This window comes from Oncorhynchus gorbuscha, linkage group LG16 (genome assembly GCF_021184085.1).
Source record: "Oncorhynchus gorbuscha isolate QuinsamMale2020 ecotype Even-year linkage group LG16, OgorEven_v1.0, whole genome shotgun sequence".
Lineage (NCBI taxonomy): Eukaryota > Metazoa > Chordata > Actinopteri > Salmoniformes > Salmonidae > Oncorhynchus > Oncorhynchus gorbuscha.
Window position 1 is genome coordinate 93,310,216 of NC_060188.1, and position 24,000 is coordinate 93,334,215.

A 24,000-nucleotide genomic window follows, 5' to 3' on the forward strand; every position below is an offset into this window, starting at 1 on the left:
GATAGTCAGTTTTACTAGGGTAAGTTTGGCGGCGTGAGTGAAGGAGGCTTTGTTGCGGAATAGAAAGCCGACTCTTGATTTGATTTTCGATTGGAGATGTTTGATATGAGTCTGGAAGGAGAGTTTACAGTCTAGCCAGACACCTAGGTACTTATAGATGTCCACATATTCAAGGTTGGAACCATCCAGGGTGGTGATGCTGGTCAGGCGTGCGGGTGCAGGCAGCGAACGGTTGAAAAGCATGCATTTGGTTTTACTAGCGTTTAAGAGCAGTTGGAGGCCACGGAAGGAGTGTTGTATGGCATTGAAGCTCGTTTGGAGGTTAGATAGCACAGTATCCAAGGACGGTCCGGAAGTATATAGAATGGTGTCGTCTGCGTAGAGCTGGATCAGGGAATCGCCCGCAGCAAGAGCAACATCATTGATATATACAGACAAAAGAGTCGGCCCGAGGATTGAACCCTGTGGCACCCCCATATAGACTTCCAGAGGACCAGACAGCATGCCCTCCGATTTGACACACTGAACCCTGTCTGCAAATTAATTGGTGAACCAGGCAAGGCAGTCATCCGAAAAACCGAGGATACTGAGTCTGCCGATAAGAGTATGGTGATTGACCGAGTCGAAAGCCTTGGCGAGGTCGATGAAGACGGCTGCACAGTACTGACTTTTATGATATGATATCGTTTAGTACCTCGAGCGTGGCTGAGTTGCACCCGTGACCGGCTCGGAAACCAGATTGCACAGCGGAGAAGGTACGTTGGGATTCGAGATGGTCAGTGACCTGTTTGTTGACTTGGCTTTCGAAGACCTTAGATAGGCAGGGCAGGATGGATATAGGTCTGTAACAGATTGGGTCCAGGGTGTCTCCCCCCTTTGAAGAGGGGGATGACTGCGGCAGCTTTCCAGTCCTTGGGGATCTCAGACGATATGAAAGAGAGGTTGAACAGGATGGTAATAGGGGTTGCGACAATGGCGGCGGATAGTTTCAGAAATAAAGGGTCCAGATTGTCAAGCCCAGCTGATTTGTACGGGTCCAGGTTTTGCAGCTCTTTCAGAACATCTGCTATCTAGATTTGGGTAAAGGAGAACCTGGAGAGGCTTGGGCGAGTAGCTGCGGGGGGGGCGGAGCTGTTGGCCGAGGTTGGAGTAGCCAGGCGGAAGGCATGGCCAGCCGTTGAGAAATGCTTGTTGAAGTTTTCGATAATCATGGATTTATCGGTGGTGACCGTGTTACCTAGCCTCAGTGCAGTGGGCAGCAGGGAGGAGGTGCTCTTGTTCTCCATGGACTTCACAGTGTCCCAGAACTTTTTTGGAGTTGGAGCTACAGGATGCAAACTTCTGCCTGAAGAAGCTGGCCTTAGCTTTCCTGACTGACTGCGTGTATTGGTTCCTGACTTCCCTGAACAGTTGCATATCGCGGGGACTGTTCGATGCTATTGCAGTCCGCCACAGGATGTTTTTGTGCTGGTCGAGGGCAGTCAGGTCTGGAGTGAACCAAGGGCTATATCTGTTCTTAGTTCTGCATTTTTTGAACGGAGCATGCTTATCTAAAATGGTGAGGAAGTTACTTTTAAAGAATGACCAGGCATCCTCAACTGACGGGATGAGGTCAATGTCCTTCCAGGATACCCGGGCCAGGTCGATTAGAAAGGACTGCTCACAGAAGTGTTTTAGGGAGCGTTTGACAGTGATGAGGGGTGGTCGTTTGACTGCGGCTCCGTAGCGGATACAGGCAATGAGGCAGTGATCGCTGAGATCCTGGTTGAAGACAGCGGAGGTGTATTTGGAGGGCCAGTTGGTCAGGATGACGCCTATGAGGGTGCCCTTGTTTACAGATTTAGGGTTGTACCCGGTGGGTTCCTTAATGATTTGTGTGAGATTGAGGGCATCTAGCTTAGATTGTAGGACTGCCGGGGTGTTAAAAGCATATCCCAGTTTAGGTCACCTAACAGAACAAACTCTGAAGCTAGATGGGGGGCAATCAATTCACAAATGGTGTCCAGGGCACAGCTGGGTGCTGAGGGGGGTCGGTAGCAGGCGGCAACAGTGAGAGACTTATTTCTGGAGAGAGTGATTTTCAAGATTAGTAGTTCGAACTGTTTGGGTATGGATCTGGAAAGTATGACATTACTTTGCAGGCTATCTCTGCAGTAGACTGCAACTCCTCCCCCTTTGGCAGTTCTATCTTGACGGAATATGTTATAGTTGGGTATGGAAATCTCAGAATTTTTGGTGGCCTTCCTGAGCCAGGATTCAGACACGGAAAGGACATCAGGGTTAGCAGAATGTGCTAAAGCAGTGAGTAAAACAAACTTAGGGAGGAGGCTTCTGATGTTGACATGCATGAAACCAAGGCTTTTTCGATCACAGAAGTCAACAAATGAGGGTGCCTGGGGACATATGCAGGGCCTGGGTTTACCTCCACATCACCCGCGGAACAGAGGAGGAGTAGTATGAGGGTGCGGCTAAAGGCTATCAAAACTGGTCGCCTAGAGCTTTGGGGACAGAGAATGAAAGGAGCAGATTTCTGGGCATGGTAGAATATATTCAGGGCATAATGCGCAGACAGGGGTATGGTGGGGTGCGGGTACAGCGGAGGTAGGCCCAGGCACTGGGTGATGATGAGTGAGGTTGTATCTCTGGACATGCTGGTTGTAATGGGTGAGGTCACCGCATGTGTGGGAGGTGGGACAAAGGAGGTATCAGGGGTATGAAGAGTGGAACTAGGGGCTCTATTGTAAACTAAAACAATGATAACTAACCTGAACAACAGTATACAAGGCATATTGACATTTGAGAGAGACATACAGTAATCACAGGTGTTGAATTGGGAGAGCTAGCTAAAACAGTAGCTAAAACAGTAGGTGAGACAACAACAGCTAATCAGCTAGCACAACAACAGCAGGTAAAATGGCGTAGGCTAAGCAGGGAGGGTCGGATTAACTACACACAGAGCCTGAGTGCGGCTGGGGCCGACAGATAAAACATAAACAAGCAGAATGGAGTACCGTGATTAATGGACAGTCTAGCATGCATCAGCTATGTAGCCAAGTGATCAGTGTCCAGGGGGGCAGCGGTGGATGGGGCAGGGAAGCTGGAATGGCGAGTGTTATCCAGGTTAAAAAACAGTTAGCAGTGGCTAACAATGACTAAATAGCTTGTAGCTAGTTAGCTGGTTAGGTTCTGGAGGTTCTTGAGTGTGTTCTAAAAATTAAAAATAATGGCGATTCCATATCACATTGGGTGAGGCAGGTTACCGGATGGTATAAACAAATTAAAAATCGAAAAGAGAAAGTAAATATGGGTCCAGTGAGTGTTTGGGACGTGGCGATTCAGACGGTTAGCAGGCCTGTGCTAACAAGCTAACAGTTAGTAGGCCGAGGCTAAACAAGGTGGCAGTTAGCGACCGGGGCTAAACAAGCTAGCAGTTAGCAGGCCGAATTAGCAAGCAAGGACGTCGCGATGGGGTGAGTCTGTTTATTCCTCTTCATGCGGTGACATCGATAGACCGGTCGAGGGTCCGGATATTGTAGCCCAGGAGTATGCTTCGGTGGTAGCACAGGAGCTCTGGCCGGGCTAGCTTCAAGCTAAGTGGGTGGTGGAGCTATATACAGGGTGTACCAGTACCAGATCAATGTGGAGTTATATACAGGGAGTACCAGTACCCGATCAATGTGGAGCTATATACAGGAAGTACCAGATCAATGTGGAGCTATATACAGGAAGTACCAGTACCAGGTCACTGTGGAGTTATATACAGGGAGTACCAGTACCCGATCAATGTGGAGCTATATACAGGAAGTACCAGATCAATGTGGAGCTATATAAAGGGAGTACCAGTACCAGATCAATGTGGAGCTATATACAGGAAGTACCAGTACCAGATCAATGTGGAGCTATATACAGGGAGTACCAGTACCAGATCAATGTGGAGCTATATAGAGGGAGTACCAGATCAATATGGAGCTATATACAGGAAGTACCAGTACCAGATCAATGTGGAGCTATATACAGGGAGTACCAGATTAATATGGATCTATATACAGGGAGTACCAGATCAATGTGGAGCTATATACAGGGAGTACCAGATCAATGTGGAGCTATATACAGGGAGTACCAGATCAATGTGGAGCTATATACAGGGAGTACCAGTACCAGATCAATATGGAGCTATATACAGGGAGTACCAGTACCAGATCTATGTGGAGCTATATACAGGAAGTACCAGATCAATGTGGAGCTATATACAGGGAGTACCAGTACCAGATCAATGTGGAGCTATATACAGGGAGTACCAGTACCAGATCTATGTGGAGCTATATACAGGGAGTACCAGATCAATATGGAGCTATATACAGGAAGTACCAGTACCAGATCAATGTGGAGCTATATACAGGGAGTACCAGATTAATATGGATCTATATACAGGGAGTACCAGATCAATGTGGAGCTATATACAGGGAGTACCAGATCAATGTGGAGCTATATACAGGGAGTACCAGATCAATGTGGAGCTATATACAGGGAGTACCAGTACCAGATCAATGTGGAGCTATATACAGGGAGTACCAGTACCAGATCTATGTGGAGCTATATACAGGAAGTACCAGATCAATGTGGAGCTATATACAGGGAGTACCAGTACCAGATCAATGTGGAGCTATATACAGGGAGTACCAGTACCAGATCTATGTGGAGCTATATACAGGAAGTACCAGATCAATGTGGAGCTATATACAGGGAGTACCAGTACAATGTGGAAAGGTACAAGGTATTTGAGGTAGATATGTACATGAAGGTAAAGTAACTAGGCATCAGGATAGATAATAATAATAAGGTATTTGAGGTAGATATGTACATGAAGGCAGGGTGAAGTGACTAGGCATCCTGTATAGATAATAATGAGGTAGATATGTACATGAAGGCAGGGTGAAGTGACTAGGCATCCTGTATAGATAATAATGAGGTAGATATGTACATGAAGGCAGGGTGAGGTGACTAGGCATCAGGATAGATAATAATGAGGTATTTGAGGTAGATATGTACATGAAGGCAGGGTGAAGTGACTAGGCATCAGGATAGATAACAATGAGGTATTTGAGGTAGATATGTACATGAAGGCAGGATGAAGTGACTAGACATCCTGTATAGATAATAATGACGTAGATATGTACATGAAGGCAGGGTAAAGTGACTAGACATCAGGATAGATAATAATAAGGTATTTGAGGTAGATATGTACATGAAGGCAGGGTGAAGTGACTAGACATCAGGATAGATAATAATGAGGTAGATACAGAGCCTTGCGAAAGTATTCGGCCCCCTTGAACTTTGCGACCTTTTGCCACATTTCAGGCTTCAAACATAAAGATAGAAAACTGTATTTTTTGTGAAGAATTAACAACAAGTGGGACACAATCATGAAGTGGAACGACATTTATTGGATATTTCAAACTTTTTTAACAAATCAAAAACTAAAAAATTGGGCGTGCAAAATTATTCAGCCCCTTTACTTTCAGTGCAGCAAACTCTCTCCAGAAGTTCAGTGAGGATCTCTGAATTATCCAATGTTGACCTAAATGACTAATGATGATAAATACAATCCACCTGTGTGTAATCAAGTCTCCGTATAAATGCACCTGCACTGTGATAGTCTCAGAGGTCCGTTAAAAGCACAGAGAGCATCATGAAGAACAAGGAACACACCAGGCATGTCCGAGAATCTGTTGTGAAGAAGTTTATAGCCGGATTTGGATACAAAAAGATTTCCCAAGCTTTAAACATCCCAAGGAGCACTGTGCAAACGATAATATTGAAATGGAAGGAGTATCAGACCACTGCAAATCTACCAAGACCTGGCCGTCCCTCTAAACTTTCAGCTCATACAAGGAGAAGACTGATCAGAGATGCAGCCAAGAGGCCCATGATCACTCTGGATGAACTGCAGAGATCTACAGCTGAGGTGGGAGACTCTGTCCATAGGACAACAATCAGTCGTATATTGCACAAATCTGGCCTTTATGGAAGAGTGGCAAGAAAGCCATTTCTTAAAGATATCCTTAAAAAGTGTCATTTAAAGTTTGCCACAAGCCACCTGGGAGACACACCAAACATGTGGAAGAAGGTGCTCTGGTCAGATGAAACCAAAATTGAACTTTTTGGCAACAATGCAAAACGTTATGTTTGGCGTAAAAGCAACACCCTGAACACACCATCCCCACTGTCAAACATGGTGGTGGCAGCATCATGGTTTGGGCCTGCTTTTCTTCAGCAGGGACAGGGAAGATGGTTAAAATTGATGGGAAGATGGATGGAGCCAAATACAGGACCATTCTGGAAGAAAACCTGATGGCGTCTGCAAAAGACCTGAGACTGGGACGGAGATTTGTCTTCCAACAAGACAATGATCCAAAACATAAAGCAAAATCTACAATGGAATGCTTCAAAAATAAACATATCCTGGTGTTAGAATGGCCAAGTCAAAGTCCAGACCTGAATCCAATCGAGAAACTGGAAAGAACTGAAAACTGCTGTTCACAAATGCTCTCCATCCAACCTCACTGAGCTCGAGCTGTTTTGCAAGGAGGAATGGGAAAAAATTTCAGTCTCTCGATGTGCAAAACTGATAGAGACATACCCCAAGCGACTTACAGCTGTAATCGCAGCAAAAGGTGGCGCTACAAAGTATTAACTTAAGGGGGCTGAATAACTTTGCATGCCCAATTTTTCAGTTTTTGATTTGTTAAAAAAGTTTGAAATATCCAATAAATGTCGTTCCACTTCATGATTGTGTCCCAGTTGTTGTTGATTCTTCACAAAAAAAATACAGTTTTATATCTTTATGTTTGAAGCCTGAAATGTGGCAAAAGGTCGCAAAGTTCAAGGGGGCCGAATACTTTCGCAAGGCACTGTATGTACATGAAGGCAGGGTAAAGTGACTAGACATCAGGATAGATAATAATGAGGTAGATATGTACATGAAGGCAGGGTGAAGTGACTAGACATCCTGTATAGATAATAATGAGGTAGATATGTACATGAAGGCAGGGTGAAGTGACTAGACATCCTGTATAGATAATAATGACGTAGATATGTACATGAAGGCAGGGTGAAGTGACTAGACATCAGGATAGATAATAATGAGGTAGATATGTACATGAAGGCAGGGTGAAGTGACTAGACATCCTGTATAGATAATAATGAGGTAGATATGTACATGAAGGCAGGGTGAAGTGACTAGACATCCTGTATAGATAATAATGAGGTAGATATGTACATGAAGGCAGGGTGAAGTGACTAGACATCCTGTATATGGCTGTGCCTCTTTAAGCATCAGTCAGCTGTGACCGTAATGTGGCAGACTGCTGGTTTGAGTTAGTGAACATAACTAGGGGGGTGACTCTTTGTGTGTGTGTGTGTGTGTGTGTGTGTGTGTGTGTGTGTGTGTGTGTGTGTGTGTGTGTGTGTGTGTGTGTGTGTGTGTGTGTGTGTGTGTGTGTGTGTGTGTGTGTGTGTGTGTGTTGTGTGCGTGCGTGCGTCCGTGTGTGTTTGTGCGTGCGTGCGTCCGTGTGTGCGTGTGTGTGTTTGCGTGCGTGTGTGTGTTTGCGTGCGTGCGTGTGCGTGTGTGTTTGTGTGTGCGTGCGTCCGTGTGTGCGTGTGTGTGTTTGCGTGCGTGCGTCCACGTGTGTGTGCGTGTGTGTCGCTGGCGTGCTCATCCACTGGAGCCAGGTGCTCCGTGCCTCTCATGCACTTCCTCATAATTAATGACTCCTTCCTGCATTGCCCGCCTTCTCTCCCCCGCTGTACAGGACTGTAAGAAGTGTCCCAACATGTGCAGGCAGGCCAACCCCGTAGAGCCTCAAGCTAACCTGTACGTTTTAGCAGACATTCCTATCCAGAGCAACTTACAGTAGTAAATGTAAATGTAGTAGTGATTTCACGCATTGGTCCCCCGTGGGAATCGAACCCACAACACTGTCATTCCAAACATTCTACCAAATGAGCCTTCCGGGGAGGTCTCTGTAGTCCCTAAGGGGTCTCTGTAGTCCCTAAGGGGTCTCTGTAGTCCCTAGGTGGTCTCTGTAGTCCCTAAGTGGTATCTGTAGTCCCTAAGTGATCTATGTAGTCCCTAAGGGGTCTCTGTAGGTCCTAAGGGGTCTCTGTAGTCCCTAAGGGGTCTCTGTAGGTCCTAAGGGGTCTCTGTAGGTCCTAAGGGGTCTCTATGGTCCCTAAGGGGTCTCTGTAGTCCCTGAGGGGTCTCTGTAGTCCCTAAGGGGTCTCTGTAGGTCCTAAGGGGTCTATGTAGTCCCTAAGGGGTCTCTGTAGTCCCTAAGGGGTCTCTGTAGTCCCTAAGGGGTCTCTGTAGTCCCTAAGGGGTCTCTGTAGGCCCCTAGGGGTCTCTGTAGTCCCTAAGGGGTCTCTGTAGGCCCCAAGGGGTCTCTGTAGGTCCTAAAGGGTCTCTGTAGTCCCTAAGGAGTCTCTGTATTCCCTAAGGGGTCGCTGTAGTCCCTAAGGGGTCGCTGTAGTCCCTAAGGGGTCTCTGTAGGCCCTAAGGGGTCTCTGTAGTCCCTAAGGGGTCTCTGTAAGTCCCTGAGGGGTCTCTGTAGTCCCTAAATGGTTTATATAGTCCCTAAGGTGTCTCTGTAGTCCCTAAGGGGTCTCTGTAGTCCCCAAGGGGTCTCTGTTGTCCCTAAGGGGTCTCTGTAGTCCCTAAGGAGTCTCTGTAGTCCCCAAGGGGTCTCTGTAGTCTCTGAGAGGTCTCTGTAGTCCCTAAGGGGTCTCTGTAGTCCCTAAGGGGTCTCTGTAGGTCCTAAGGGGTCTCTGTAGTCCCTAAGGGGTCTCTGTAGGTCCTAAGTGGTCTCTGTAGGCCCTAAGGGGTTTAGATACCCATTGTAGATCAGATACCATCCTCAGCTCCTATCTCTGTGTACTGACTCCATGTCTTCATGTCCTTCAACAGGACTCCCACCTCTCTCTATAGAGGGGCATATCAAACACGACTCATCAAAGGGCTCTTTGTGGGACTTGAAAAACACCTTTGGCGCTCCTACTGCACGTGGCCAAGTCTCTGTAGGGAAGACCTGTTCTCCACAGGGATCTCCACTCCGCCTCTCTCTTGTCTCCGTCTGTCTTGCATCCCAGTAACGTTACTGTCATGTCCAGCCAGGGTTTTAATATCAGGAGACATACCTCTTTATTTTTATTTGTGTTTTACTTCAAAACAGTTCACTCCTTTTTGTTTTTCTTTAGTTGGTGGAGGCGTTTTGTATTATTATTTGTCAATTAGGCATATACCTTAATGTCCTCTCCTTTTGAGAATCCTCATGTGTTACCCAACCAGGCATGATCTACGGTTTGTCCCAAATGGCACCCTATTCCCTGCACAGTGTACTACTTTGACCAGGACCCTTATTAAATGTAGTACACTAAATAGGGAATAGGGTGCCATTTGGGATGCTGTAATACCCCTGTGCTCTAAATGCCAAGGCTAGGAGCCAAAATCCTTCACAGGACGGCTCCTCTCTTCTCTCCTCTGTTCAGGTGCTTGTCGTTTATCTTGGTTAATATCAGACACTGGATGCCAGCTGGGTACAACAGATCGTCAGAGCTGAGATTGGACAAAGAGGAGGGGAGGGGGAGGAGAGTAGAGAAGGAGGAGGGGGAGAGAAGGAGGAGGAAGGGGAGAGGAGGAGGAGGAGGGGGAGAGGAGGAGAGTAGAGTAGGAGGAAGTGGAGAGGAGGGGGAGGAGGAGGAAGAGAAGGGGAGAGGAGGAGGAGTAGAGAAGGAGGAGGGGGAGAGGAGGAGGGGGTGAGGAGAGGAGAGGAGAGGAGGAGGAGGGGGAGAGGAACAGGGGGAGGAGGGGGAGAGGAGAGGAGAGGAAGAAGGAGAGGAGAGGAGAGGAGGATGAGGGGGAGAGGAGGTGGAGGAGGGGAGGAGGAGGAAAGGCATGAGAATTGTACTGCCATTTTGTTGCCAGGTTACCACTTGCTTGAAACAATGCCTGATAGACAATACCCCAGAACCTCTACCCAGACCCCCTCTCCTCTACCCAGACCCCCTCACCTCTACCCAGACCCCTCTCCTCTACCCAGACCCCCTCACCTCTACCCAGACCCCCTCTCCTCTAACCAGACCCCCTCACCTCTACCCAGACCCCTCACCTCTACCCAGACCCCCTCTCCTCTAACCAGACCCCCTCTCCTCTAACCAGACCCCCTCTCCTCTACCCAGACCCCCTCACCTCTACCCAGACCCCCTCTCCTCTAACCAGACCCCCTCACCTCTACCCAGACCCCCTCTCCTCTAACCAGACCCCCTCACCTCTACCCAGACCCCCTCTCCTCTACCCAGACCCCCTCACCTCTACCCAGACCCCCTCACCTCTACCCAGACCCCCTCACCTTTACCCAGACCCCCTCACCTCTACCCAGACCCCCCTCTCCTCTACCCAGACCCCCTCACCTCTACCCAGACCCCCTCACCTCTACCCAGACCCCCTCACCTCTACCCAGACCCCCTCACCTCTACCCAGACCCCTCTCCTCTAACCAGACCCCTCACCTCTACCCAGACCCCCTCACCTCTACCCCCTCAAGCTCCCCCCCCCCCCTCCTTTAACTGCTAACTTTTTTTCTATTTCAACGGTTATTTCAAATACGTTAGAACAGGGATTGGACAACACAGAGATTTGGCCCCGCAGTGTCAGTTTGGCTTCAAATCTAGGTTGTGGTTTCTGGTTGAACAGCCAGGTTTTGGTTTAAGGGGTCACTGCTCTTAAACTAGAGGGACGTTCAAATATTTGTGTCGAGCGCAACACAGTGTGCTTGTACTCCTCTCATTGCCAATTACTGTCATCCAAAATTCCATGACCGTCACAGCCCTACCCAGTCTTCGACCCCTACCTCCTTAACCCCCAATCCTCCTCTCTCCTCCCTAACCCCCAACCCTCCTCTCCTCCCTACCCCCAACCACTCCTCTCTCCCTAACCCCAACCCCCTCTCTCCCCCTAACCCCAACCCTCCTCTCTCCCCTACCCCCAACCCCCCAACCCTCCTCCTCCCTAACCCCCAACCCTCCCTCCCCCTAACCCCCAACCCTCCCCTACCCCCAACCTCTCCTCTAACCCCCAACCCTCCTCTCTCCCCTACCCCAAACCCTCCCTCTCTCCCCTACCCCAAACCCTCTCTCCTCCCTAACCCCCAACCCCCCTCTCTCCCCTACCCCCAACCCTCCCCACACCCCAACCCTCCTCCCTAACCCCCAACCCTCCTCTCTCCCCTACCCCCAACCCTCCTCTCTCCCCTACACCCCAAACCCTCCTCCCCCACACCCCTCCCTAACCCCCAACCCTCCTCTCCCCCACACCCCTACCCCCCCAACCCTCCTCTCCCCCTCCCCACACCCCAACCCTCCTCCCCCACACCCCAACCCTCCTCCCTACCCCCAACCCTCCTCTCTACACCCTCCCCACCCACCCCAACCCTCCTCTCCCCCCCAACACCCCAACCCTCCTCCTCTCTCTCCCCCACACCCCAACCCTCCTCTCTCTCCCCCCCTACCCCCCAACCCCCCTCCCTCCTCTCTCCCTACACCCCAACCCTCCTCTCTCCCCCTACACCCCAACCCTCCTCTCTCCCAACCCTCCTCTCCCCCACACCCCAACCCTCCTCTCTCCCCCTACACCCCAACCCTCCCTCCCCCTCTCCTCCCTCCTCCCCACACCCCAACACCCCAAACCCCTCCCCCACACCCCAACCCTCCTCCTCCCCACACCCCAACCCTCCTCTCTCCCCCTACACCCCAACCCCAACCCCAACCCTCCTCTCTCCCCACACCCCAACCCTCCTCTCTCCCCCTACACCCCAACCCCAACCCTCCTCCCCACACCCCAACCCTCCTCTCCCTCCCCCAACCCCAACCCTCCCCACACCCCAACCCTCTCCCCCTACACCCCAACCCTCCCCACACCCCAACCCTCCTCTCCCCACACCCCAACCGTCCTCTCTCTCCCCTACACCCCAACCCTCCTCTCCTCCCCACACCCCAACCCTCCTCCTCACCCCCCCACACCCCAACCCTCCTCTCCTCCCCACACCCCAACCCCCTCTCTCCCCCACACCCCAACCCCTCCTCTCCAACCCCCCTACACCCCAACCCTCCTCTCTACACCCCCCCCACCCCAACCCTCCCCCCAACCCCTCCTCTCCTCCCCACACCCCAACCCTCCTCCCCTCCAACCCCCCTACACCCCAACCCTCCTCTCCTCCCCACACCCCAACCCTCCTCTCTCCCCCTACACCCCAACCCTCCTCTCTCCCCCTACACCCCAACCCTCCTCTCCTCCCCACACCCCAACCCTCCTCTCCTCCCCACACCCCAACCCTCCTCTCTCCCCCCACACCCCAACCTCCCCCTCCCCACACCCCAACCCTCCTCTCCTCCCCACACCCCAACCCTCCTCTCTCCCCCTACACACCCCAACCCTCCTCTCTCTCCCCTACACACCCCAACCCCTCTCCCCCTACACCCCAACCCTCCTCTCCTCCCCACCAACCCCAACCCTCCTCCTCCTCCCCACACCCCAACCCTCCTCTCTCCCCCTACTCCCCAACCCTCCCCCTACACCCTCTCCCCCTACACCCCAACCCCAACCCAACCCTCCTCTCCCCCTACACCCCAACCCTCCCCCTCTCAACCCCCCCTACACCCCAACCCTCCCCCTCTCTCCCCCTACACCCCAACCCTCCTCTCCTCCCCACACCCCAACCTTCCTCTCTCCCCCCATCATGGGTCTTTTTTTGGTGTACTCTATCTTGTTGTTATGGTTCTAGGCACCACAGGTATTATCATATTTACATATGTAGATGTATTTTGTATATTTTATTATGATCACAAAAGTATATATATATGTTAAATAAATAAAAGTATATATATATGTTAAATAAATAAAAGTATATATATATGTTAAATAAATAAAAGTATATATATATGTTAAATAAATAAAAGTATATATATATATGTTAAATAAATAAAAGTATATATATATGTTAAATAAATAAAAGTATATATATATGTTAAATAAATAAAAGTATATATATATGTTAAATAAATAAAAGTATATATATATGTTAAATAAATAAAAGTATATATATATGTTAAATAAATAAAATGTTAAATAAATAAAAGTATATATATATGTTAAATAAATAAAAGTATATATATATGTTAAATAAATATAAGTATATATATATATATGTTAAATAAATAAAAGTATAAGTATAAGTATAAGTATATATATATATATGTATTGGCATTGTATTTGATGTCTTTCATAGGAATTTCATTTCAGTATTTTTAGTATTTATCTCCAAAGACTTTGTTTTTTTCTTTGTCCTAATTATTCCAGCAGCTGTCGTTTGTGTTTTTAACTTTACACCTGGGAGTTCTTCATCCCTCATTTAAGTACATTTTAAAATGGTTAGTCGATAGCACTGCATATCCTGCCAAAAAAAAACGGTCTCCTGATTTGATGCGTCACAACGTGATCACATGGTGGAGTGACTGGTCCTGTGTGTTATATGTCTAATGTCCGTCCGTCTCTCCGTCCTGTCTGTTACAGACGAGCCTCCTGGCAGGAGAGATGGGCAGTCCTGGGGCGGTGTCGCCCACCAAGCCTGGGTCTCAGTATTACCAGCACTACAACAACAACCCTCGTCGGAGACCTCTGCACAGTGACAACATGGGTGAGCTCAGCTCCCGACCCTCACACCGCCATTAAACCCTAGTTCACCCCTGTCCTCCTCCTCATCCTCATTCTGTTCCTCCTCCTCATCCTGTTCCTCCTCCTCCTCCACCTCATCCTGTTCCTCCTCCTCCTCCTCATCCTGTTCCTCCTCCTCCACCTCATCCTGTTCCTCCTCATCCTCATCCTGTTCCTCCACCTCATCCTGTTCCTCCTCATCCTGTTCATCCTCATCCTGTTCCTCCACCTCATCCTGTTCCTCCTCCTCATCCTGTCATCCTGTTCCTCCTCCACCTCATCCTGTTGTTTCTCCTCCTCATCCTCATCCTGTTCCTCCTCCTCCTCCTCCACCTCATCCTGTTCCTCCTCCTCATCCTGTTGTTCCTCATCCTGTTCCTCCTCCTCCACCTCATCCTGTTCCTCCTCCTCCTCCACCTCATCCTGTTCCTCCTCCTCCTCCTCATCCTGTTGTTTCTCTCCTCCTCCTCATCCTCATCCTGTTCCTCCACCTCATCCTGTTCCTCCACCTCATCCTGTTCCTCATCCTCATCCTGTTCCTCCTCCTCCACCTCATCCTGTTGTTTCTCCTCCTCCATCCTCATCCTGTTCCTCCTCCACCTCATCCTGTTCCTACTCCTCCTCCTCATCCTGTTGTTTCTCCTCCTCCTCCTCATCCTCATCCTGTTCCTCCACCTCATCCTGTTCCTCCACCTCATCCTGTTCCTCATCCTCATCCTGTTCCTCCTCCTCATTCTCATCCTGTTCCTCCTCCTCCACCTCATCCTGTTGTTTCTCCTCCTCCTCCTCCTCCTCCTCATCCTCATCCTGTTCCTCCTCCTCCACCTCATCCTGTTGTTTCTCCTCCTCCTCCTCATCCTGTTCCTCCTCCTCATCCTGTTCCTCCTCCTCATCCTCCTCATCCTGTTCCTCCTCCTCCTCCACCTCATCCTGTTCCTCCTCCTCATCCTCCTCATCCTGTTCCTCATCCTCATTCTGTTCCTCCTCATCCTCCTCATCCTGTTCCTCCTCCTCCTCCACCTCATCCTGTTCCTCCTCCTCATCCTCCACATCCTGTTCCTCATTCTCATCCTGTTCCTCCTCCTCATTCTGTTCCTCCTCCTCCTCCTCCTCATCCTGTTCCTGCTCCTCATCCTGTTCCTCCTCCTCCTCCTCATCCTGTTCCTCCTCCTCCTCCTCATCCTGTTCTTCCTCCTCATCCTGTTCCTCATCCTGTTCCTTCTCATCCTGTTCCTCCTTCTCCTCCTCTTCCTCCTCATCCTGTTCCTCCTCCTCCTCCTCCTCATCCTGTTCCTCCTCCTCCTCCACCTCATCCTGTTCCTCCTCCTCATCCTGTTCCTCATCCTGTTCCTGCTCCTCATCCTGTTCCTCCTCCTCCTCCACCTCATCCTGTTCCTCCTCCTCATCCTCCTCATCCTGTTCCTCCTCCTCATCCTCATCCTGTTCCTCCTCCTCATTCTCATCCTGTTGTTTCTCCTCCTCCTCCTCATCCTGTTGTTTCTCCTCCTCATCCTCATCCTATTCCTCCTCCTCATCCTCCTCATCCTGTTCCTCCTCCTCATTCCCATCCTGTTCCTCCTCCTCCACCTCATCCTGTTCCTCCTCCTCCTCATTCTCTTCCTGTTCCTCCTCCTCCACCTCATCCTGTTATTTCTCCTCCTCCTCCTCATCCTGTTCCTCCTCCTCATCCTGTTCCTCCTCCTCATCCTCCTCATCCTTTTCCTCCTCCTCCTCCACCTCATCCTGTTCCTCCTCCTCATCCTCCTCATCCTGTTCCTCATCCTCATTCTGTTCCTCCTCCTCCTCCACCTTATCCTGTTCCTCCTCCTCATCCTCCTCATCCTGTTCCTCCTCCTCCTCATCCTCATCCTCCTCATCCTGTTCCTCCTCCACCTCATCCTGTTCCTCCTCCTCATCCACCTCATCCTGTTCCTCCTCCTCATCCTGTTCCTCCTCCTCATCCTGTTCCTACTCCTCATTCTCATCCTGTTCCTCCTCCTCATTCTCATCCTGTTGTTTCTCCTCCTCCTCCTCATCCTGTTCCTCCTCCTCATCCTGTTCCTCCTCCCCATCCTGTTCCTCCTCCTCATCCTGTTCCTCCTCCTCATCCTGTTCCTCCTCCTCATCCTGTTCCTCCTCCTCATCCTCCTCATCCTGTTCTTCCTCCTCCTCCTCTCCTCATCCTGTTCTTCCTCCTCATCCTGTTCCTCCTCCTGTTCCTCCTCATCCTTTTCCTCCTCATCCTGTTCCTCCTCCTCCTCCTGTTCCTCCTCATCCTGTTCTTCCTTCTCCCCTTCCTGTTCCTCCTCCTCCTCATCCTGTTCCTCCTCTACCACCTCACCCTGTTCCTCATCCTGTCCTCCTCCTCATCCTGTTCCTCCTCCTCCTCCTTATTCTGTTCCTCCTCCCTCATTCTGTTCCTCCTCCTCATCCTGTTCCTCCCCTTCTTCCACTTCTGTCTCATCCTCCTCCTCTTCCTCCCTCTGTCCTTTCCCTCCTGCTTCTCTCCTTGTAGTCTATTTAGACATGTGTGTCAGTGAGGGCAGGTGAGCAGCCTAAGAGACGTTCTGAATGGCAGTCTACAGTATATACAGGAGAACCCTACCTGTTGGGTCATAGTGTTGATATCCCTGGAGAACCCTACCTGTTGGGTCATAGTGTTGATATCCCTGGAGAACCCTACCTGTTGGGTCATAGTGTTGATATCCCTGGAGAACCCTACCTGTTGGGTCGTAGTGTTGATATCCCCAGAGAACCCTACCTGTTGGGTCGTAGTGTTGATATCCCTGGAGAACCCTACCTGTTGGGTCGTAGTGTTGATATCCCTGGAGAACCCTACCTGTTGGGTCGTAGTGTTGATATCCCTGGAGAACCCTACCTGTTGGGTCATAGTGTTGATATCCCTGGAGAACCCTACCTGTTGGGTCGTAGTGTTGATATCCCTGGAGAACCCTACCTGTTGGGTCATAGTGTTGATATCCCTGGAGAACCCTACCTGTTGGGTCGTAGTGTTGATATCCCCAGAGAACCCTACCTGTTGGGTCGTAGTGTTGATATCCCTGGAGAACCCTACCTGTTGGGTCGTAGTGTTGATATCCCTGGAGAACCCTACCTGTTGGGTCATAGTGTTGATATCCCTGGAGAACCCTACCTGTTGGGTCATAGTGTTGATATCCCTGGAGAACCCTACCTGTTGGGTCGTAGTGTTGATATCCCTGGAGAACCCTACCTGTTGGGTCATAGTGTTGATATCCCTGGATAACCCTACCTGTTGGGTCATAGTGTTGATATCCCTGGAGAACCCTACCTGTTGGGTCATAGTGTTGATATCCCTGGAGAACCCTACCTGTTGGGTCATAGTGTTGATATCCCTGGAGAACCCTACCTGTTGGGTCATAGTGTTGATATCCCTAGAGAACCCTACCTGTTGGGTCATAGTGTTGATATCCCTGGAGAACCCTACCTGTTGGGTCATAGTGTTGATATCCCTGGAGAACCCTACCTGTTGGGTCATAGTGTTGATATCCCTGGATAACCCTACCTGTTGGGTCATAGTGTTGATATCCCTGGAGAACCCTACCTGTTGGGTCATAGTGTTGATATCCCTGGAGAACCCTACCTGTTGGGTCATAGTGTTGATATCCCCGGAGAACCCTACCTGTTGGGTCATAGTGTTGATATCCCTGGAGAACCCTACCTGTTGGGTCATAGTGTTGATATCCCTGGAGAACTCTACCTGTTGGTTCATAGTGTTGATATCCCTGGATAACCCTACCTGTTGAGTCATAGTGTTGATATCCCTGGAGAACCCTACCTGTTGGGTCATAGTGTTGATATCCCTGGAGAACCCTACCTGTTGGGTCATAGTGTTGATATCCCTGGAGAACCCTACCTGTTGGGTCATAGTGTTGATATCCCTGGAGAACCCTACCTGTTGGGTCATAGTGTTGATATCCCTGGAGAACCCTACCTGTTGAGTCATAGTGTTGATATCCTTGGAGAACCCTACCTGTTGGGTCATAGTGTTGATATCCCTGGAGAACCCTACCTGTTGGGTCGTAGTGTTGATATCCCTGGAGAATCCTACCTGTTGGGTCATAGTGTTGATATCCCTGGAGAACCCTACTTGTTGAGTCGTAGTGTTGATATCCCTGGAGAACCCTACCTGTTGGGTCATAGTGTTGATATCCCTGGAGAACCCTACCTGTTGGGTCATAGTGTTGATATCCCTGGAGAACCCTACCTGTTGAGTCATAGTGTTGATATCCCTGGAGAACCCTACCTGTTGGGTCGTAGTGTTGATATCCCTGGAGAACCCTACCTGTTGGGTCGTAGTGTTGATATCCCTGGAGAACCCTACCTGTTGGGTCGTAGTGTTGATATCCCTGGAGAACCCTACCTGTTGGGTCGTAGTGTTGATATCCCTGGAGAACCCTACCTGTTGGGTCGTAGTGTTGATATCCCTGGAGAACCCTACCTGTTGGGTCGTAGTGTTGATATCCCTGGAGAACCCTACCTGTTGGGTCGTAGTGTTGATATCCCTGGAGAACCCTACCTGTTGGGTCATAGTGTTGATATCCCTGGAGAACCCTACCTGTTGGGTCATAGTGTTGATATCCCTGGAGAACCCTACCTGTTGGGTCATAGTGTTGATATCCCTGGAGAACCCTACCTGTTGGGTCGTAGTGTTGATATCCCTGGAGAACCCTACCTGTTGGGTCGTAGTGTTGATATCCCTGGAGAACCCTACCTGTTGGGTCATAGTGTTGATATCCCTGGAGAACCCTACCTGTTGGGTCGTAGTGTTGATATCCCTGGAGAACCCTGCCTGTTGGGTCGTAGTGTTGATATCCCTGGAGAACCCTACCTGTTGGGTCGTAGTGTTGATATCCCTGGAGAACCCTGCCTGTTGGGTCGTAGTGTTGATATCCCTGGAGAACCCTACCACTGAACTGTGTTTAATCCTTGTGTATTTCAGAGGTCCAGACAAAGAGAGTTCGGAAAGTTCCTCCTGGTTTACCTTCATCAGTAAGTCATTATTTAATTACATTTGAATGCCGTTTTACAATGTGGATTGAAATTATTGTACACATTTTTATTCCTATAAGAATCTCTATATCTCTATATATATTTTAATGCATATATATTATATAGTTATATCTCTCTATATATATTTGAATGATCAATGATGATCATGAAACTTCATAATATATATTACATAGACTATATTATGTCATATATTATATAGGTATATCTCTATATATATTTTAATTAATATATATTACATAGACTATATTATGTCATATATTATATAGGTATATCTCTATATATATTTTAATTAATATATATTACATAGACTATATTATGTCATATATATATAGGTCTATATATATTTTATTAATATATATATCTAGACTATATTATGTCATATATTATTAGGTATATCTCTATATATATTTTAATTATTATATTACATAGACTATATTATGTCATATATTATATAGGTATATCTCTATATATATTTTAATTAATATATATTACATAGACTATATTATGTCATATATTATATAGGTATATCTCTATATATATTTTAATTAATATATATTACATAGACTATATTATGTCATATATTATATAGGTATATCTCTAAATATATTTTAATTAATATATATTATATAGTTAGATCTCCTGGTGGCAAAGCCTTCTTAACTGACGATGAATTCTACTCTGAAACAAATATACACTGTCTGACGATGTACTTTTTGAAAGCCCGTTTACTTTTTAAGAAGAGTAGAAACCATTTTAGGTCACTGTCATGTCTAGGAGAAGACATGTCTGGACATTGAGGTAGCTATTTCTAAAAAAGGTTATCTTTTCCCCTCTTCAATGGAAGTTAAGCCGTAATGTATGGCTTGTCGTGGAGGCCTTTTGCTGCCATCTCTAAGCTCTGTGGGAGAAGCCTGGGAGTCTATGGCATGGGAGTCTATGGCATGGGAGTCTATGGCCTGGGAGTCTATGGCATGGGAGTCTATGGCATGGGAGTCTATGGCATGGGAGTCTATGGCATGGGAGTCTATGGCATGGGAGTCTATGGTATGGGAGTCTATGGCCTGGGAGTCTATGGCCTGGGAGTCTATGGCCTGGGAGTCTATGGCCTGGGAGTCTATGGCCTGGGAGTCTATGGCCTGGGAGTCTATGGTATGGGAGTCTATGGTATGGGAGTCTATGGTATGGGAGTCTATGGCCTGGGAGTCTATGGCATGGGAGTCTATGGTATGGGAGTCTATGGTATGGGAGTCTATGGTATGGGAGTCTATGGTATGGGAGTCTATGGCCTGGGAGTCTATGGTCTATGGCCTGGGAGTCTATGGTATGGGAGTCTATGGTATGGGAGTCTATGGCCTGGGAGTCTATGGCCTGGGAGTCTATGGCCTGGGAGTCTATGAGTCTATGGTATGGGAGTCTATGGTATGGGAGTCTATGGCTATGGGAGTCTATGGTATGGGAGTCTATGGCCTGGGAGTCTATGGCATGGGAGTCTATGGTATGGGAGTCTATGGCATGGGAGTCTATGGTATGGGAGTCTATGGTATGGGAGTCTATGGCCTGGGAGTCTATGGTATGGGAGTCTATGGTATGGGAGTCTATGGTATGGGAGTCTATGGCCTGGGAGTCTATGGCCTGGGAGTCTATGGTATGGGAGTCTATGGTATGGGAGTCTATGGCCTGGGAGATGGCCTGGGAGTCTATGGCCTGGGAGTCTATGGCATGGGAGTCTATGGTATGGGAGTCTATGGTATGGGAGTCTATGGCCTGGGAGTCTATGGCATGGGAGTCTATGGCATGGGAGTCTATGGCATGGGAGTCTATGGTATGGGAGTCTATGGTATGGGAGTCTATGGCATGGGAGTCTATGGCCTGGGAGTCTATGGCATGGGAGTCTATGGCCTGGGAGTCTATGGCATGGGAGTCTATGGCAGTAGGTTTTTCATTTGAGTCTATGGCCTGGGGGATGGCATGGGGTCCCAAAGAAACATTTAGGGGAGTCTATGTTGTCTATCATGGGATCTATTTGGGAGTCTATGGCCTGGGAGTCTATGGTATGGGAGTCTATGGTAGATAAACAGTCAGCCACTGAGTCTCTTCAGGTTCAGATGGGAGTCTATGGTCTGGGAATGGTATGGGGTCTGAAGCCTGTCTGAATGCATTGAGGTCTGAAGCCTGTCTGAATGCCACCAGGGTGGAGTCTATGGCATGGGAGTCTATGGTGTCTCTCTGGCTGGGAATGGCCTGGGTCTCTCTGCATAAAGCAGATTTTGACAGTTAAGATGTTTTTGTTGCTCAATGGTTGGGGTTGTGGGGGCTTTGGCATGGGGCTAGGCCAGCGGGAGTCTGTGGTTGTGGGGGCTTTGGCATTGGCTATGGCCAGGGAGTCTATGGTTGGGGGGCTTTGGCCTGGGAGCTATGGCCTGGGAGTGATGGTATGGGTGGTTGTGGGGGCTTTGGCCTGGGAGTCTGGCTATGGGAGCCAGGTGGGACGTCTATGGTTGGGGGGCTATGGCCTTGGGGCTATGGCCTGGGACGTCTATGGTTGTGGGGGCTATGGCATGGGAGCTATGGCCAGGGAGTCTATGGTTGTGGGGTCTATGGCATGGGAGTCTATGGCAGGGAGTCTATGGCATGGGGGCTTTGGGAGTCTATGGCTGGGAGTCCAGCGGGAGTCTATGGTTATGGGGTCTTTGGCCTGGGGCTATGGTGGGATGCCAGCGTGGATGGGAGTCTATGGTTGTGGGGGTCTTGGCCTGGGAGTCTATGGCCTGGGAGTCTATGGTTGTGGGAGTCTATGGCATGGGAGCTATGGCCAGGGAGTCTATGGCATGGGAGTCTATGGCCTGGGAGTCTATGGCATGGGAGTCTATGGTATGGGAGTCTATGGTATGGGGTCTATGGCCATGGGAGTCTATGGGGCCATGGTGGGAGTCTATGGTATGGGAGTCTATGGCCTGGGAGTCTATGGCCAGTCTATGGCATGGGAGTCTATGGTTGTGGGGGTCTTTGGTATGGGGCTATGGCCAGCTATGGCCGGTATGGTTATGGGAGTCTATGGCATGGGAGTCTTGGCATGGGGTCTATGGAATGGGAGTAGGCCAGCCTGGGAGTCTATGGCATGGGAGTCTATGGCCTGGGAGTCTATGGCCTGGGAGTCTATGGCCTGGGGTTATGGCATGGGGTCTATGGCATGGGAGTCTATGGCCTGGGAGTCCAGGCATGGTGATGGCATGTGGTTGTGGGGGAGCTTGGCCTGGGAGTCTATGGCCAGGGAGTCTATGGCATGGGGGCATGGGAGTCTGGCATGGGAGTCCATGGCCTGGAGTCTATGGTTGTGGGGGGCTTTGGGAGTCTATGGCTGGGAGGCTAACGTACGTTGTAGGTTTTTTGTATTGGGGGCTTTGGCAGGACAAATTCCTTCCCAAAGAAACATTTAGGGGAACCTAATGTTGTTCATCTTTTGTCGTGGCTAGGCCAGTGATGACGGTGATGCAATCTATCTAGTAAACACGGGGCCTTTGATCTCTTCTTCAGGCCAGCGTGAACGTCTGAATGGTTGAGGGGCCTGTCTGAATGCATTGAGGTCTGAAGCCTGTCTGAATGCCACCAGGGTGGAGTCTCTCTCTGCTGAAATGAAAGCAGATTTTGACAGTTAAGATGTTTTTGTTGCTCAACGTAACGTTGGGGTTGTGGGGGCTTTGGCCTTGGCTAGGCCAGCGTGACGTTGTGGTTGTGGGGGCTTTGGCCTTGGCTAGGCCAGCGTGACGTTGTGGTTGTGGGGGCTTTGGCCTTGGCTAGGCCAGCGTGACGTTGTGGTTGTGGGGGCTTTGGCCTTGGCTAGGCCAGCGTGACGTTGTGGTTGTGGGGGCTTTGGCCTTGGCTAGGCCAGCGTGACGGTGTGGTTGTGGGGGCTTTGGCCTTGGCTAGGCCAGCGTGACGTTGTGGTTGTGGGGGCTTTGGCCTTGGCTAGGCCAGCGTGACGTTGTGGTTGTGGGGGCTTTGGCCTTGGCTAGGCCAGCGTGACGTTGTGGTTGTGGGGGCTTTGGCCTTGGCTAGGCCAGCGTGACGTTGTGGTTGTGGGGGCTTTGGCCTTGGCTAGGCCAGCGTGACGTTGTGGTTGTGGGGGCTTTGGCCTTGGCTAGGCCAGCGTGACGGTGACGCTGAAAGGCATTTTAAAGGTCTGTTAACTCTCTTTTTTTCCGACAGAACTTTTCAATTTCTCCTGGAATGTCACGTTATCCAGTTTTTTCTTATTTCAGGGTGTCAAACATACCACCCCCTCCCCCTCTTCCAACCACTAGACATTTATCAATGGCACAGCTGTGTTCTGTGCATGTCATTTTGTTAAACAAAGATTACCGAGACCTTTGCTGTAATCCGACATTTGCCGATGTGCATAGATTATAGAACAATCAAACAAAATGTACTTTCAATCTTCCAATCAATAACAGCACTTACTGTGTTATAGTATATATATATACATATATATATATATATATATATATATATATATATATTAAATATTACATCCTTACACGTTGTAAAACATATGCAGGCCTAGATGGAAAGATGCCAGGAATGTCAAGTCGACAACCTGTTCTTACCTAAAACTACCAGGTAATTTACCAAATGTTCAATTATAACCAATATACTCAATCAATGGATCTCAATTTGACAAATCTACTACGGTATTGTATAATTTATTTACATTGTTTTTATATCTATCATATATCGTTTATACTCTGTTGAATGTTATTTTAGAAATGTATGTATTTCTTACATAGGTTAATTTTGATAATTAAAATGGACAAGATATTTATTTATTGAAGATATATATAAGCAAAACATATTAATTTTTACTGCACACTGTCTGATGGATAGTAAATTAACTTGTCTCTTCTCAGGATATAACCTATTGTTATATAAAATGTGTGAAAGCTACAGTATATATATATATATATATATATATATATATATATATATGTATGTATGTATGTATATATATATATAGACTATCGTTTATATAAGAACAATGTTCATTTCTTTGATCAATAGCATGGTAACATATGTGTAGTGTCGAGTCCAGATGAACTTGCTAAGATTCCTCCTTTCTCTTAAAATCAATCCAACTCTTCTGCATTGTCCTTCATTATTCTCTTGAACATCCCGTCAGTTAACTATAGTACTAAA

General features: G+C 48.6%; 1 protein-coding gene across 11 annotated transcripts in view; it reads left to right on the forward strand.

Moving 5' to 3' along the window:
* Positions 1–24,000, forward strand: part of LOC123999436 (transcription factor 4-like) — a 474,953-nt gene that overhangs the window by 287,956 nt on the left and 162,997 nt on the right. For all 11 annotated transcript variants that reach the window (XM_046305232.1, XM_046305239.1, XM_046305238.1 and 8 more), the window contains 2 exons: positions 13,621–13,744; positions 18,740–18,789. In XM_046305232.1, coding sequence (XP_046161188.1) covers positions 13,621–13,744; positions 18,740–18,789 — 174 coding nt within the window. The remainder of the gene's footprint in view (positions 1–13,620; positions 13,745–18,739; positions 18,790–24,000) is intronic.